This window comes from Tupaia chinensis, unplaced genomic scaffold (assembly GCF_000334495.1).
Source record: "Tupaia chinensis unplaced genomic scaffold, TupChi_1.0 Scaffold000250_1, whole genome shotgun sequence".
Taxonomy (NCBI): Eukaryota; Metazoa; Chordata; class Mammalia; order Scandentia; family Tupaiidae; genus Tupaia; species Tupaia belangeri.
This window is the reverse complement of record NW_006159730.1, coordinates 4418449-4435932: the sequence shown is the minus strand read 5'-3', so window position 1 is coordinate 4435932 and position 17484 is coordinate 4418449. Positions and strand designations below refer to the sequence as shown.

General features: G+C 35.6%; 1 protein-coding gene across 1 annotated transcript in view; it reads right to left on the bottom strand.

Moving 5' to 3' along the window:
* Window positions 1–17484, bottom strand: part of CTNNA3 (catenin alpha 3) — a 1606653-nt gene that overhangs the window by 206258 nt on the left and 1382911 nt on the right. The window contains exon 13 of the mRNA XM_014587961.1: window positions 6203–6354. Coding sequence (XP_014443447.1) covers window positions 6203–6354 — 152 coding nt within the window. The remainder of the gene's footprint in view (window positions 1–6202; window positions 6355–17484) is intronic.

The window sequence follows — 17484 nt, the reverse complement described above, 5'->3', positions numbered from 1 at the left end:
TCTTAGGCCATAGTCCATATGAAACATGGTGAACTGAATTTGGCCCAAGTTTATAAATTATATCTTAAAAAATCACACACTTCTTCATTTAGAACTGTGGCCACTACAGGTTGCTTTTTGGTCTCTGGCTTCATGTTGCTCCATACATACATTTCTATAGTTTCTACAGTTCACATTCCTAATTATAAAAAAAATAAAAGCAGCTCTAGTAGAATTAGTATTAGCTCTCTCTGTGGTCATAGAGCTTGTAGTTTTCTTGTAATAGACCATTATCTGTTAAGAATTTCATTTCATCAGTGTAATTCTTTTCTGAATACAAAGATTTTTTTTTTCTAGAGATTTTTCGCTATAGGGCGCGTGCGCTCGCCAGACAGAGAGAGACATAGAGACAGAAAGCAAGAAATCACCCCCCAGGGGGGATGGTCACGCCACAATCCCTTCTCCTCCATTCTCCTCTCAGGATCTTGGGTACGCACGCACGCACACGCACCCAGTGTGAGTTTTAAGCCACCAGGTCCGGGACGCGAACCACAGTCGACTACGTCAGAGTCCAGCGACATAGCCATTACACTAACTGCTGGTTCCCTGAATACAAAGATTTAATACCAAATGTATCTTACAAAGGAGAAAACAGCTTAAGCGAAATTTGTTTCTTGTTTTAGTCTTAACCATTGTATTATATGGACCAAATAATTATAAAATTTATATGTAGATACTAAACACCAAAAAGATTAAGCTATTTAATACCCCCTACTCTCCAAGGTTGTTGAGTATGAGGTTCTACAATCTCATCTGTCCACACAGTGAATCCAGTGGAGATAGCAATATTAAATATCACAGTATTGAAATTAGAACTTCTTAAAATAATTTAAACTGCTAACATAATTGATAAAAAGAAATGGTAAAGGCACACATAATTACATTTTTATGAAGTTAATGTATAAAATATCAGGTTCTGATCTTAAGTTAGAATTGTATTGTCTCAAGGGAACTGAAGAGGACTCATGAAAATTCAGATATAAGATAGGATTCTGTAACACAAACACCCTTAAGAGCACAGCCTATTCTTCCCTGAACTTGCATCATAATAAACTTATGGCCTTGATGTTGACACTTTTTGGATACCTTGAAGACATCTCAAATGATTTGCAGTTCGAAGGCCAGAATATCGGTCAGCTTTAAATTTAACCTTGTAAAGAGAAGATTATAACAGATCAACTTTATTATCCTCTGTGATAAAGAAATGGTCTTTAAGAAGAAAAAAAAAAGAATAGATTTTTATTGATTGTGTAATTATTGTCCCTGAGGTAGAGGGCTATTTTCATCCTGTATTAAGTCCAGAGAATTACAGATCATCCTTTGGGGAATCCCTGCACAAATATTATAGATGTTCCATCAGAGGTTTTCTAGAGAATTGGGGGTATAGGTACAGAGATGATGAGCTTCCAGTCTCTTTTCCATGGTTTCAAGTACAGCATCTCAGTTTTTATCTGTCTTATCCTTTTGGCCATAAAACCTATTTTAAAGAAGGACTATTGCTACCCTCAAAATTAGAGAAAAAAAAACTATTTTTCAAATAACAAACTTATCGGTGGACAGATAGTGGTACAGAGGCAAAATGTGTCACTCTGCATGTCCCATATGAGAAGGTTTCTGGTTCATCTGAGGACCTGGGTATGTACATGCCCATGATCTGGGGCTGGCTGATGGCCAGGGTGGATTGTGGCATCAGGACTCATTTGGGGGTTACTCTCTCTCTTTTTCTCTCTCTTTCACTGTGTCTCTCTCATTTATGGAAAAAATAAGTAAAAAAAAAAATGTATGTACTTATAAACATGTCCTCAGCTAGATAAAGCAATATTATGAGCATTTTTAATACTAATGTCCATAACTAGAGCCATCTAATAGGGACTATAATCAGACAAAGGAACACTATAATTTAATATTTCTAGTAGTTATTTAGATGAAGAAACTAAGACTCAGAATAAACTGCATAGTGGCTTAATCATGCATGTTTATTCTAGATGGGAAACCACATTTAGTATGTTGTGATGATGCTCAGGGAATGATTGTTAAGTAATTTAAAAAAAAATAAGTTTCAGGAGAAAAAAAAACAGTAAAACTATTCTTATCAAAATTTTTAAAAAATGCATATTTGATGACTGCAGTAAGCCATATAGCCCCAGCTAGGTACTACTTTGTAGTATGTTCATTCTACTCACTGAGGTTTATGCCTAAAGTCAGACTTGGGTTCATGTATAGGTATATATCAGCTGCGCTTGCTATTGGAAATATTTAGATTAAGTTCATTAGCAAATCAATTAAACGGGGTGGGGGGGGAGGCATAGAAAGCAACCATGGATACCAGAGACAATGTGGGAGGAGGGTGGGACATGGGAACCAAGGATGGCAAAACAAAACAAAACAAAACAAAACACAAAGTATACAAGACATAAGAAATGGAAAATTATTGGCTGATAACATGTATGTTGATGTACTTGATTGAGCCAATATACAGGGTATTTTGGATAGAAAATTCATTTATTTGTATGTTGTAATGATGTATAGTGAATTAATGTAAAAAAGAAAAAAAAAGAAACTAAGACTCTAGATTATAAAAGGATAATAAAAAAGTAAAGGGAAGTCATCCTCTATCAAACAATGCTGGTGTTCAAAAATAAAAAACAAAACTGCAAACAAACAAACAAAAGCAGGTTAACAGCAGCTGGCTGTATCAGAGGAAATAACGGATGGGCTAGTCCCCTAGCACAGTAGGTAAATACTGTGCATTGAGAGGCTGACTGCAGTTTGAATTCTGGACCGGGCAGCCTGAAAAACACTGAAACCAGCAGATGATGTAACGGTTACATTGCTGGACTCCCACACAGTCAGCCACAGTTGGAATCCCAGACCCAGTGGCTTAAAACTCACACCAGGCACATATGAGAGCACATGCGCCCTATAACAAAAATTTGTAAAAAAAAAAAAAAAAAAAAAGTGAAAGAAAAACATGCTGTGCTTGTGTGTGTGTATCCAAAATAATAATGGGATGAAAAAATGGTGGAAAAAGAATTACAGCATGACCAGCCCCATTAGGAAGTGCAGTCTCTCTCTCTAGCATTTACCCTCTGGTGAATTAAAAAAGAAATAAAAAAAAAAAAAAAAATATATATATATATATATAATCACATAGAAGTACAAGTTTGCACTTTATCTGACATTAGATAGGCCTTAGAATAGTCTCAATTAGTCTCAGTTGAAAATTAAATAAGGACTAGTGAAGAACACAAAGTACTAAATTATTCCTATGAGAAAAATTCAGAAACGGATGTATTTACCTGGAAAAGGAGATCTCTATAGTGAAAAGTCACTGCCTCAAGTTATTATTAATTACAATAAAATTTTCAGCATACATAAAACTGCTATATGTAAGAAATATGTAAAAATAATGTCCATATTTTTAGTTTGAGATCTTTTGTGAGTCAATAAAATGTGAAACAAAAAGTTTAGTATGGACAAGAGGGAGGGAAAGGGGAAGGGAAGAAAAGTAAAGTACGTCTAATTGACAAAAAATAAGAAGCTATTTGCTGATGATAATGTATATAGTAATACCTCTTTATTGACTGATATGTATGGTATTCATGCTGAAAAAAGAAATGTTATACAGTATAAAGATATATATGATTAAGTGTAAATAATATATATATAATATACAATAGATATATATAGTATATTATACATGTGCATGTATAATAAATATATACATATACACAATATATATAATGGCAAGATAATTTAACTTGCTATAAGTAAGCCACCTTGATTAAAAAAAAGGAAAATTTTTAATACTGCAATATCTGTGAGAAGATATGAGATATTATTTCATCCCTAGATAGCTTTAGCATTAAAAAATGCATTCTCAGGACCAGCAGATGGTGTAATAGTTATGTCATTGGACTTCTTCGTAGTCGACTGCAGTACAACTCCTGGACCCAGCAGCTTAAAACTCATGTCAGGAGTGTGTGCATGTGTGCCCAAATCCCAAGAGGAGACTGGAGGAGAAGGGACTGCAGTGTGGAAATCCCCCCCAGGGCTGGGTGTGATTTCTTGCTTTCTGTCTCTCTCTTTCTCTCTGTCTGTCCAGCAAGCATACACATCCTATAGCTAAAACCTCTCTTAAAATAAAACTGCATTCCCTACTCTGGCTTCTCTACACAATTTCACTGCTTCATCTTCTCAAATATGTATCAGGAAGAAAATGCAGGGTTTTCATTCTGGTAAGACTATCTCCTGTAGTTCATGTGTCCTCTTCACACTTTCAGTTTGCTCTCCAGCACACACCTATCCTCCCAGCTCTGGTTTTTTACTAGTCTACTAATCTACACAGGTAAGGCATGGAAACCTTAATAAGAACAGCAACAACAACAAATCTGGTAAAAGGTCTTTGCTGTTCATAGTATTAGTGCCACAGTTTCCAATCACATATGAACAAATACAAGCAGATTACTTCCAGGATAGTCATGCATAACTCAACAATGTAGATACATTCTGAGAAGTGCTGTTAGGTGGTTTTGTTCTTGTGTGAACATCAAAGAATACTTACACAAACCCAGATGGCAAAGTCTTCTACATACCAAAGCTGTAAGGAATAGCCTGTTGCTCCACTGTCATATATGATGCCTGTCATTGACCCGTGTCATTATGTGGTGACTATCCTAGAAGTTTTCTCTGATACATATAATGGGTTTGCTTTCAGCTTTTCCAAAACCCAAAAATGCTAGATACTAGGTCTTGACACCTTTTAGCCTTTGTCTCACAATCTCTTCCACAGCATCCATTAGCCCTGCCAGGCTCCCCATTGTCTACTGACCCTTTTCTTTATGAGGTCTACTCATGACTCCATTTGTATGGACTTCTCAGTGCAGCCCAACTGTGACTTTCAGGCCTATCAGATACTGCCACGGCTTCACTCATATCTTCTCAGCACTTCTATTTCCATCTTAGAGCCTTACTAAGAATCAAGTGCAGAGTCATTCAAACTGAATTCTACTTATACTTACAAAGTCAATTCAACAGTCCTACTGCATCTTTTCACTTTGAGCACCTGCTATCCTGCCTGAGGATTGCTTTCTTTGATCATGAAAGCTTGATTGTTTCTGAGCATGAGGCTACAGTAACACCTCTGAAGATATCCTTTAACCGAAGATCAACAGGCCAAAAACCTCCAGATTTTGCTTATCTCAAGTGAGACAGTTCTGAGGTGAGTTCTATTGTATCTCTTCTAGTTCACCAGCAGGATCAAGTCCCGCTTGTCTGAAATGACTTATAATCACATCTTATTAGTTTCCTCCTCCTCTTTGCTGACTCACTTTCTCTGTCTCACTTTCTCTGAAATAGACTATGGATACCACAAATCCTTACACCTCAGGTTCTGGCTCCAAGCAAACCCAGACTAAGTTAAGGTATCTTCGTATCTTCACACTTGTATTTTCTAAAGAACTTAACTAGTTTTTATGTAACATTAAGAAAATAATTAACAACTGAGGGGCATGGTGGCGCCCACCCTATGACAAGAAAATAATTAACACTTGAGGAAAAACAAAGAATTCCAGTCTCTGTATAAAGTGTATCCACAACAAATGGTACACTCACACCCCTGGGAAAAAGGCATATATTTCCCTAAATAAACAACATTTAGACTAGGACAATTTAAGTCTTTGTAGTTCCCAGCAGCTCCAAGTGAGATTGCTCGCAGAACACTCTGTGATTCTCTGATCTTGGAAGAAAGGGTTTGGTCATAGAAATATTTTGTTTTAACACAGTTTCCTTATCAATTCCACTACAATGATGAGAACTTTTTTTTTGTTTTGTTCAAGAAAAGAAAGCAAATTACTTACTGCGTTTTTCTTTGGCTCCTGATCAAATTGACACCTCAAGAAATCCTGCACACAATGCGTCTTCATGTTTCTGCACACGCAGTGGTTAAATGTGCTCATTTGGGTAAGTTATAACCAAATACATAAGTAAAACTGTTGTCTGTGACAGTAGATCTGACTTTGGGGATACATATGAATTGCTAAAGTTCTAATGCATTTCAGCATTGACATTACAGCACAGAAATAAAACATTCTTGCAATCATTTCCGGCATTCCAGATGGTGAAGAATGTTGAAATAATTCAGTGGAAGGTAAAGCTGACTTACCCGAATCATCATGACTGAACATCTGATATCATGAATTGTATCATAGATCTTCTTTGAGACATCCACAAATTGATTATCATCAAACACATTTAATGAATTCTTATTTAAAGCTTCCAAGGCAACATTCACTTGGGTTACAAACTCAGGAATTACTGTAAAAATAAGTACAAAAAAGAAGACTGTAATCTTTGAACTTGTGGATTTCTATAGTTTGCAGGAAATGTAAGGTTGTATTTTTAAACAAATAGTTGATTAATAGAGTTTTCATTTTTTTAATGCAGTTATAAAAAGTTTCAGCAGGGTTACTTGGATATCTGAAAATTAAAGGGAATCAAAGACAATAAAAGTCATTTTTAGATAAATGTTTTAAAAGATTATCTTTACCCTTAATGTCATTTTTGCTTTCAATGAACCTGGGGCAATGTAATAATTTATCTTTCTATGTAATATAAGCCTAAAAACTATAAAAAGAAGTCCGTGTGAAAAACAGTTGGAATTGTATATATAAAGATATTTATAGAGAAAGTATTTGAGTTTTAAGCAGAAGAAATTTTAAAGGTACAAATTATATCTTCTAGAAATAATAAAAGTATTAATAAATTAAAGTTTTAATAAAGTAATAAAATTGTTTTACTAAAATGTTTTTTCCTATAATCAAAAAGATTAATGAAAATAAATTGGCAACCTCATATACAAAATATTCCTAAAATAACACAACTCTAAATAAAATTAAGATGCATCTGTCAGTAGGGCTAATCCTTAGATTATCTTTTATCATTATTATTGTTTTTTAAATTCATTGTCGTGAGCTCACGCACACACATGTGAGGGGATGAGAGAGAGAGAGAAAAAATAAAATAAAAACACCCTCTGGAGGGACTGGTCTTGTTGCAGTCCCCTTCCTCCAGCCTTTAATAGTTGGATAATTAAGACACAGAAAAACAAAAAATTTGCTCCACAGACATTTGGCTATTACATAGCAGAACAGAGATTTGGACTCTGGCTGCCAAAATGCAGAGTCTACTCTCTAAATGCCATAGTACTTATATTGAGGAAACTTCCATTCCATGTTAAGATGCAGGCAGATTAATTTTTAGAGCAATAACTCTAAACCTGGAAGGTATACCAATATTGATATATATTACCTTTTTCTATATCCAAATCCTTATCTGCATATATGGCATACCATCTCTTCAATTGACTATTGTGCTGCTTGTAGAAATACCTGAGACTGGAAAAGTTACAAGGGATAGAGGTTTACCTGATTGACAGTTCTGGTAGCTGGAAAGTCCAAAAGCATAAGGCTGTCATCAGGCAGACTACATTACAACGTGGCCTCAAAAGAAGTGGGGATGGCGGGAACCAGCAGTTAGTGTAATGGCTATGTCGCTGGACTCCCACGTTAGTCGACCGCGGTTCGTGTCCCGGACCCGGTGGCTTAAAACTCATGCCGGGCGCGTGTGCGTGCGTGCCCAAGATCCCGAGAGGAGAATGGAGGAGAAGGGATTGCAGCATGATCATCCCCCCTGGGGGTGATTTCTCGGTTTCTGTCTCTATGTCTCTGTCTGTCTGGCGAACGCACGCGCCCTACAGTGAAAATCTCTCCAAAAAAAAAAAAAAGAAGTGGGGATGGTGAGCTTATGTAGAGAGTCATACCTTGGAGTAGCCATCTTCCTTATATAATAACCCTTTCTGGAGAGAATTAATCCCTTCTTATGAGAGATACAACTCACTGGGTATTGCAACACATCATTAATTCATTCATGTGAATGATACATCCATAGTCTAGTTACTGCCAACTAGACCTCAGCTCAAAAAGCTCCACCACCACCCAATGCCACTACACTGGGGGTCAAATTTCAAAATATTAACTTTTGAGGGCAAAACCCATATCTAAACCATAGCATCATTCCTTATCATTCTATCTGCCATATTCTTTTGTTTTTATCTACCATATTCTTGATGTGCAGAAATATTGGTATTATCTATGAATTTATATAGCCCCTTGTTTCTTCTACCTACTAAAATATAGTAACCACTCAACCTGCCAGAGTAATCAACATGCCTCTCTTTGTCCATTCTCTTAGAAAACTGTCCAATAAAAAAAAAGTCATCTAGTTTCATGTGGCTATTACAAATTAAATTAATTAACATAATGTTTAAACTTCAGTTCCTTACTTAGTCACGCTTACCCCATTTCAAGTGTTCAATAACACATATAGCTAGTAACTACCATTTGAAGAGTGGAAATACATCCTTTATCATAGAAACTTCTGGGATAACAGAAACTTTTACTGTGTGATAGTACTCTATAGTGAGATACTACCAAATCTCTGTCTCACTTTTAGTAGGTGGAATAAGAAAACCAGGGAGAAAGAAAACTCATACTACCTTACCTAGGAGAAATAGTCCCAAATCACAGTTCTCATCTATATGGATATGACTTGCAAATATATCTCTAATCGAGACCTTTCTCATGAATTCCAGAACTGTATTCAACAACTTATTACAAAATTCTATTTGAATCTTTTATAACCCAAAAACTCATCTTATTTAAATCAAAACACATCGTTTTCTACACCAGAAAAAGAATTTTCCTCTACTATATTCGATCTTGGTTCCCAGTCACCCATAAAATCCAGGTGTCTTCATTGACTTCCTCCTCTTCTTTATCCTTTATATCCAAATGTCCAGTAAAATACAGTCTGCTCTATCATGTAAATAAATCCTAAATCTATTATCAATTTTTAGCCCCCACTGCCTCTAGCCTATTTGAGCCCACACTGCTGTCCTTCCCCTGCTTACCTCCTTCAGACTCATTTTATGTACAATCCAATTAATTAAGCCTGCTCTCAGCAGTAAGTACAACAGTATCTGCCACTCAATCAGTCATGTTATAAATGAGTCATGTCACCACAGTGTTTATAAGTTTTTAAATTTTTTGAAACTTTTTCCCATTTGAATCTTAAGTGATAGGCTAGACACTTAATAATTGGATAACTGAATAAATTGAGTTATTAAATGAATGAATGAATAAATGTAAAAATCGTACAAAAATGTAGTTACAATTGCAACATGTCCAGCTTGAATTTTAATGTGATTTAGGTTTTGTTCATAATTAAGGAGCTCCAAAAATTTAGTTATGCAGACTTATAGGAACATTCCAATATGCTTAATGAACTCATCATTACTTTTTAGTACTAATAAAAGAGGAGGGAACTCTTTTAAAATGTATCTAATTATTTCACATTTCCTTCAGATTATGAAATGAACAGCAAACTACTCACCAAAACTATTCTAAAGAACACGATGAAGTGGCTTCTAGCCTCTTTGACATCCTCTATTAAGTCTCAAACTGTAGCTAAATACCAAGAGATGAGATATCAACATTTGTAGTAACGTTTTATTTGGAAAACTTTACTCACAATCTTCTCCACTAAAAAATATTTTTCTCACATATCTATCAAGTGGGCAATACAGTAATAATTTAATTTTCTCTCTCAACACCTTCAATCTGTTATTATTGTCTCTATAACAGTGTAGCAGCTCCCAGCATTTTCTTATATAGATCTTGGCAAAAAAAGAAAAAAAAAAGAAAAGACATAAAATTATGTAAAGGTCTCATTTTTACTACCATAGAAGATAATGTGAAAGAGATTTAGGGTTTGGAGAGAAATACAACATAGCCTTTTAATTATTGCAACATGATTTCATTTTAACTCCTCTAGGGCCCTTTTACTAATAAACTAATATTAGTTCCAATTAAAATAAGATCTTTCAGAAGCAAATGTTTAATTTCCAAAGTACAGATGGAAACTACTACTTTTTCACTCTAACAGCATAAATGAACTATTCAAAGCTGATATGTAATACATTTCTCATTTCATTAGCTTAAACATCAGCTGTGGGTGTGCTTCACTTATACTATGGACATATGGTTGGTTGGATCAAACGAGGAGTAAAATTTTTTTAATGCCTTCAAGAAAATACAAAGTGAGTATAATTAAATAGCCAGTTAGCGGTAATTTAGAAAGAATAACAAATTAACAAACCTGTCTTGAATCCATAATCTACTCAGGTTTCAAGAAAATTAGGTTTTCACATAATATACAATCATGCTATATAATCATTGATCAAAAAGAGGGATACCTTAAACAAATTCATTCTAATCAATTGAAATGCCAGGGAGGATAAACTGTGCTGAACTTTGGAGTGCAAATTTATTAAACAAAGATGGCCTTTGGGTCAATACATTGTCAGCTTCAAATAAAATATCTCATCTATTTCAAACTGCCAAATTACAAACCAGTTCTGAGCTCTTTTGAAGTCTGTACATTCTCTGTCAACTTTATTCAGAATATATAGAATAATAGGAAACATTCACTGAGCACTTACTCATCTTGGCAACTGTGCTAAGCATTGTATATGCACGTCTCATTTAATCCTCACAGCAGCCCTATTGCGATCCCACTTGAACCAATGAGGAAACTCAGGTCACGCAGCTAATAAGCAATGGGCTGATAATGGAGACTACAGAGCCTGCTCTCTGAACCCTAAAGCCGCACTGCCTCCTATTGATAACTAAAGTCCTTGGGCTTTTGAACTGCTGTGCTCCTGCGGGAATTAATGGTAATTTTCTGACTATGAGGTTAACAAACCTGCAGAGCCAGATTCTTCTAGACATTGAGCTTTTCATAGTAACTCAATAATATTTCACCCATTCTTAATTCTTGCTAACTTCATTATGTGCTTTTGAAAGTAAGAGTGGGTACATAATTATTGAATTAAATAGGTCAGAAAAGAATTCTGACTCATTACAGGTAATGACCTGAAATGATGTCATCAAATTATGTTTTCTATCATTTGTAAAATCCAGATTAAAAATATTTTTAATTATACTATTATCTTTGAAAACTACTAATGGGAGAGGAATCTGCCTTTGAAAGTTCACATAATGCTAAGTCATCATTCCTTTATGCTGTGTTAAGTAACTGGATAGGAATTAATAATAGTGGAAAGCGCAATCCAGCATATGAATGATTTCTATAAATACTTTATACCCTCATTTTTTTGTTTATTTAACAGACTCTAATTATTACGGTTTATATTCATTTGATATTTAGAGAGCCAATATTATATAACAGAAGCACGTTTGCTGCTTTATAGAATATATATTATACAACTCAATAACTGTTTAGGACTTCGCCTTTGCAAATGATGTGTTATAAAGTACTGACTCACTGTTCTGTATGACACATCACATGGTTAACAAGAGTAGCACTTCTGACCTCTCAATTATAATAGTCTCTGACCTTTCACGCATCTGGAATATCTCCAAAAAGCAAAATTAATTAATTAATTAAAATAATAGAGAGAAAGGACTTAGAAACATAGCTTCATGAAGCTGACACTATGCTTTTCCCAAAACTCTGGTAGAGAGATTTTCTACCTAAGGAATTTTGATATAAGGCAAAAATTTAGCTCTTTCACACTTTCCCTCATATCATTTTCCAGTTTATTAACATCATCGTAACTGGTTAAATAGTATGACTGTCGGGATCAGCACTTAGTGTAATGGCTATGTCGTGGACTCCCATGTAGTCAACTGCAGTGAGAGTCCCGGACCCGGTGGTTTAAACTCAGGTGCATGTGCATGTGTGCCCAAGATCCCAGGAGGAGAACGGAGGAGAAGGGAGTGCAGTGAGGCCATCCCCCTGGGGGGTGATTTTTCACTTTTTGTCTCTCTGTCTCTCTCTGTCTTTCTGGCAAGTGCACACACCCTATAGCAAAAACCTCTCCAAAAAAAAAAAAATATATATATATATATATATTATCACTTTGAAAGTATTTAAAATTGGTCTTGGGGCTAGTAATATTCTATGATGACCTCTGCTCACTTCTGTACCACTCTATTTTAATGAAGTTAATAAATTTCTTTTAAAAAAAATTGCTGGACTGGCCTCATGTGCTAGTATCTGAGGGAGCCTAATTGTACATGCCCAACCATGTGGTTCAAACCCCAGTGTATGCACAAAATCCCGAAAGGATGAAGAAATAGAGGAGAAAGGATTGCTACATGCCCGCACTGCACTGGGAGGTGCCTTCTGCCTTCTGTCTTTGTCTCTGACAAGCACACATGCCCTCTGCCAAAGATTTATTTAAAAACATTTCTCTAAGATTTCAATGATCGATACTACTAAATACAATATCAAACTTCTTAAAATAAATGAATTTAAATGTTAACAGATGTAATAGCTAATCCTCAACATGGCCCCAAATGATCCTGGTCTCCTAGTATTCAAAATCTCTATATACTCCTTTTCTATATAGTACCAGATCTATGTGCCCAACTAAAAACAGCAGAAACAATGTTACGTTACTTCCCAGGCTAGGTTAAAAAAGACACTGTAGATCCCATCTTGGTCACTCTCTATCACATACTGCTTGCCCTAGATATTTTAGTTGTTATGCTGTAAACAGCCCTATGGAGATGCCTGCATGACAAGGAATTGAGGCTGTTAGCCACTAGCTAGGATATGAAGGCTTGGCCCAATGGCCAGGCAAGTGAATTTCAGCTCCAATGAAGACTTCAGATAACTGTAGCCACAATGACATCTTCACTGTAATTTCATGAGATACACTGAGTCAGAACCACCCAGCTAATTCACTCCTAGATTTTCTGACTCCCAGAAAATGTGAAAGGAAAATGAATGTTTGATACTTTAAGCTGCTACTTTAAAGTTATTTGTTTCACAATAATTACTATGCCAAGAAACCAGTAAGTTCTTTTTATTTCTTTTTTTAGATTTACGTATTATTTTCTAAGAGAGAAAGGCACCCCCAAAAAGCGTCTTCATGCCATGATCCATCCTCAGGTGCAAGGGTGTTTCAACATATGCAAGACCATAAATATAATACACCATATTAAGAAAGATAAATACCAAATGATCATTTCAATTGATGCAGAGAAAGCATTTGATAAAACAACATCCTTTCATGATTAAGACTCTCAGTAAGATTGGTATAGAAGAGTTATTCTCTATACAATGAAAGCCATATATGAAAAACTAATAGCTAACATTATACTGAATAGGGAAAAGCTAAAAGCTTTTCCACTAAAAATTGGTGCTAGGCAAGGCTGCCCCCTTTTCCACTGCTTTTTAATATAGTGCTGGAAGACTTAAACAATACAATCAGAAAATAGAATGATATAAAAGGCATTAAAATGGCAAAGAAGAGTTGAAAAAAGCTTTATTCACAGATGACATGATGGTATACTTAGAAGACCCAAAGGTTTCCATGAAAAAAACTTCTCGAAGTAATAAATGAGTACAGTAAAGTGGCTGGATACAAAATCAACATCCAAAAGTGTATAGTATTTCTATATACAAATAACAAGTTGAATAAAGTAGAGCTGAAGAAAGGAATCTCTTTTACCATAGCCACAAATGTATAAGATGCCTAGGGATAAACCTAAATAAGGAAGTCAAAGACCTTTACAAAGGAAACTGTAAAAATCTTTAAAAAGATATTTAAAATGACGTAAAAAAGTTGAAGGAAATCTCATGTTCCTGGATTTGAAGAATTAACATGGTCAAATGTTAAAATGGCAATTCTACCCAAATTAATCTACATATGTAGTGCAATTCCAATCAAAATACCAGAGATAGTCTTTTTTTTTTGGAGGTTTTTGCTATAGGGCGTGTGCCTCGCCAGACAGACAGAGACAGAGAGACAGAAAGCAAGAAATCACCTCCCAAGGGGGATGGCCACGTCGCAATCCCTTCTCCTCCACTCTCCTCTTGGGATCTTGGGCACACACGCGCCCAGCGTGTTTTAAGCCACTGGGTCTGGGATGCGAACCGCGGTCGACTACGTGGGAGCCCAGTGACATAGCCTACCCTACGTGGGAGTCCAGTGACATAGCCATTATGCTAACTGCTGGTCCCCAGAGATAGTCTTCACAGATCTAGAAAAGACAATCATGGAATTTGTCTGAAATTATAAAAGACCTTGTATTGCCAAAGCAAACCTGTGAAAGAAGAGTGGATTGGGTGGCATATCACTCCCTGACCCCAAGCTATACTATAAAACTGTGATGATAATCAAAACACCACATTACTGGCACAAAAACAGACAGGTGGACCAATAGAATAGAACAGAGACCCCAGAAATAAATTCCAAAACTTACAGTCAACTGATTATTGACAAAGGATACCAGTTGATTCATTGGAAAAAGGAAAGCTTCTTTAGTAAATGGTGCTTGAAAATTGGGTATCCAGAAAGACAAAACTGAATCCCCTCTTTCATGATTAACAAAAATCAACTCAAAATAGATCAGAGATCTGAACTTAAGGCCTCAAACTATAAAACTACTAGTTGAAAACACTGGGGAAAATCTAGGAGATACTGGACTAGGCAAAGACTTCTTAAATATGATTCCTGAAGCACAGCCAACAATTGCTAAAATAGACAAATGGGACTATATCAGACTAAGAAGTTTTTGCACAGCAAAGGACACAGTAATTAGTGTGAATCAACAACCCTCAGAATGAGAAAATATTTTTGTAAAGTATGCCTCAAACAAGGGACTGATAACCAGAATACACAGGAAACTCAAGAGGTTCACTTGAAAAAAATGATTAACCCAATTTAAAGATGGGAAAATGAACTGAACAAAAATCTCTCTAAGGAAGACATATGAACAGTCAAAAAGCATATGAAGCAATGCTCAACATTCCTCATCATAAGAAAGATGCAGATTAAAACCACAATGAGATACCACCTAACCCCTGTCAGAATGACGAAGATTAAAAATACAAAAAGTGGTAAGTGCTGGCGGGGATGTGGTGAAAGGGGAACTCTCGTCCACTGTTGGTGGGAATGTAAACTGGTTCAGCCACTGTGGAAAACAATATGGAAGTTTCTCAAAGATCTACAAATAGAACCACCAATTGATCCTGTAATCCTACTTCTGGCTATCCAAAGGACAGGAGAATGCTCAGTCGGAAAAGTGCTTGCACATCAATGTTTATTGCAGCATTATTCACAATCGTTATGACATGGAACCAACCCAAATGTCCACAAACAGATGAATGGATAGAAAAAGTGTGGCACATATACTCTATGGAATACTATTCAGTCATTAAAAAAAAAAAAAAAGAAGACCCTGGCATTAGATAGAAAGTGGTCAGATATATGGAGGATCTATTGCTGAGTGAAACAAGCCAGGATATGAAAGAAAGATATTGTATGTATCCACTTAATATATAACAACTATCCACATTTTATGGTAGAGATAGAAATATTGGAAAGTGTAAAAGCAGTGAAAATAGTTAGGAAAGCTAAAATCAGTGTGGGACGGGGCGGGTGAATGGAAGAGTATAGAGAAGGATAGCAAGAGAACAAATAGAGAGGCATGACATTGGTGGGATACAGAAATGATTTATTATCAATGAGATTGAGTTCACAGTCTTTCTCTATAATATTGCAACTCATTAAAAATAATTAGGCATTCTTTTAGAACAAAAGTAACAAGTTGGAACTGAAATTCTAGTATATATTTATATATATATATATACATACAACTTGAGCAGATGTAGAATCCCCTAATCTTCAAAGTTTTAACCCAATTAATACATCAAAGGTATCACCTATAATCACTCAAATAAAAATATATTTTTTTGTTTAGGTAGTCATCTACTTTTATACCAACAAGATTTTATGTTGACCAACAAAGCTGATAATGGTATCAGATAGAATCTAATATATAATTGGATTCTAACAAGGGCATTTCTAGGTGCTGATGAAGATTTTTTTCATGTTGATGATAACACATATAATGTTCTCAACTGGACTGGTCTGAGAAGTATTTCATGATGGGTAAATTCTTTTCACAAGCCAAATGATATACAGTAATTGAAAGTTTAAAAAAATAATGAGAATAGTAAGAGTAATTGTGGGGACACGTTTAAGAGAGAGAATCTGAGGTGTGGGGACATGCTCTGAGCAAACACCACCTGTTCTTTTGGGGTTTGGCAGAACCTTGTAACTTGTCTTTCCCTGACCTTGGCTGTAGACAGAGCAAGGGTGGAAATTACTAGGGGCGTTCCAATGGACACATCTGATGGACTTCAAGAAACATCTTGACCCCAATTAGTAAAATCCAATCCCTGCTCTGCATCTGAAAGGTTCTTTAGCCTTCTCTGGGTGTGGCGGTGCACTCCTTATAGAGAAGTTCTTTAGCTCCTTCCCCACACCTAACAGCTAGCTCTCTGCATTAGAAAAGATGAGAGTTTCTCTTGATGGCATTATCACCAAGTGATACACCTGGCCTGGTATGACTAAGCCCTAATAGATTCGTTAACTGCTTCTTATTGTCTGTAACCTGGCAACCAATCTATGAAGTGTCATGAAACATACATGTGTAATGTCTCCTTGTACTGTAAATAAAGACATCCAGTTCATCTGGGCGGCACAAGTTGCTCAGGCTACCTAGGCTTAGGCTGCCTGTGTCCATTTCTACTCTATCCCCTTGTCTCGTTCTTTCCAATTCCCCGGTCCTGTCAAGATGGAGGGCTTTCTCTTTCTCGTCCTCTTTCTCTTCCTCACCAGCAGCCCTCTGATCATGTTTCAGCCAGACCCAAGCCCTGGGACGGACGCCGACAAATAATAATCTGAAAAAATAATGTAAAACTATTTGATGATGATGATGTGGATAGTAAAGTTTTTGTCTTGACTGATATGCATGGTATTCCTTCTAGAATAAGAAATGTAATACACTGTGAAGGTATATGTGATTCAATGTGATATAAACAAGATTATGATAATAATAAATAAAGTTAAATAAAAAAGAAACACGCAGAGGATATTTATATGTATTGTCCATCGAGACAATAAGTAAGCATGTAGATATCTTTTGTGAGCCAGGTTTTTCACTATATGGAATTGGATTGAATTAATGATGTCAGCTTGCACACTCAAAATTTTCATGTGTGTGTGTGTATACCTATATGTGTATATATATGTATATATATGAGATACATACACACATATATCTTTTATATATATATAAGATATATATAGATATGTGTGTATATATATTATATATATATATACACACACACATATATATATATAATTTTGTGTTCAATGAGAAAGAGCATATCTTACTCTACTTATTCTCACACATGTCTTTAAAAAGACCTGCTGAAGGGTAAACAAAGGAATAAAGAAATTTGTTTTCTACAAGGAATAGTAAGAGTAAGAAAGAAGAATTAGGG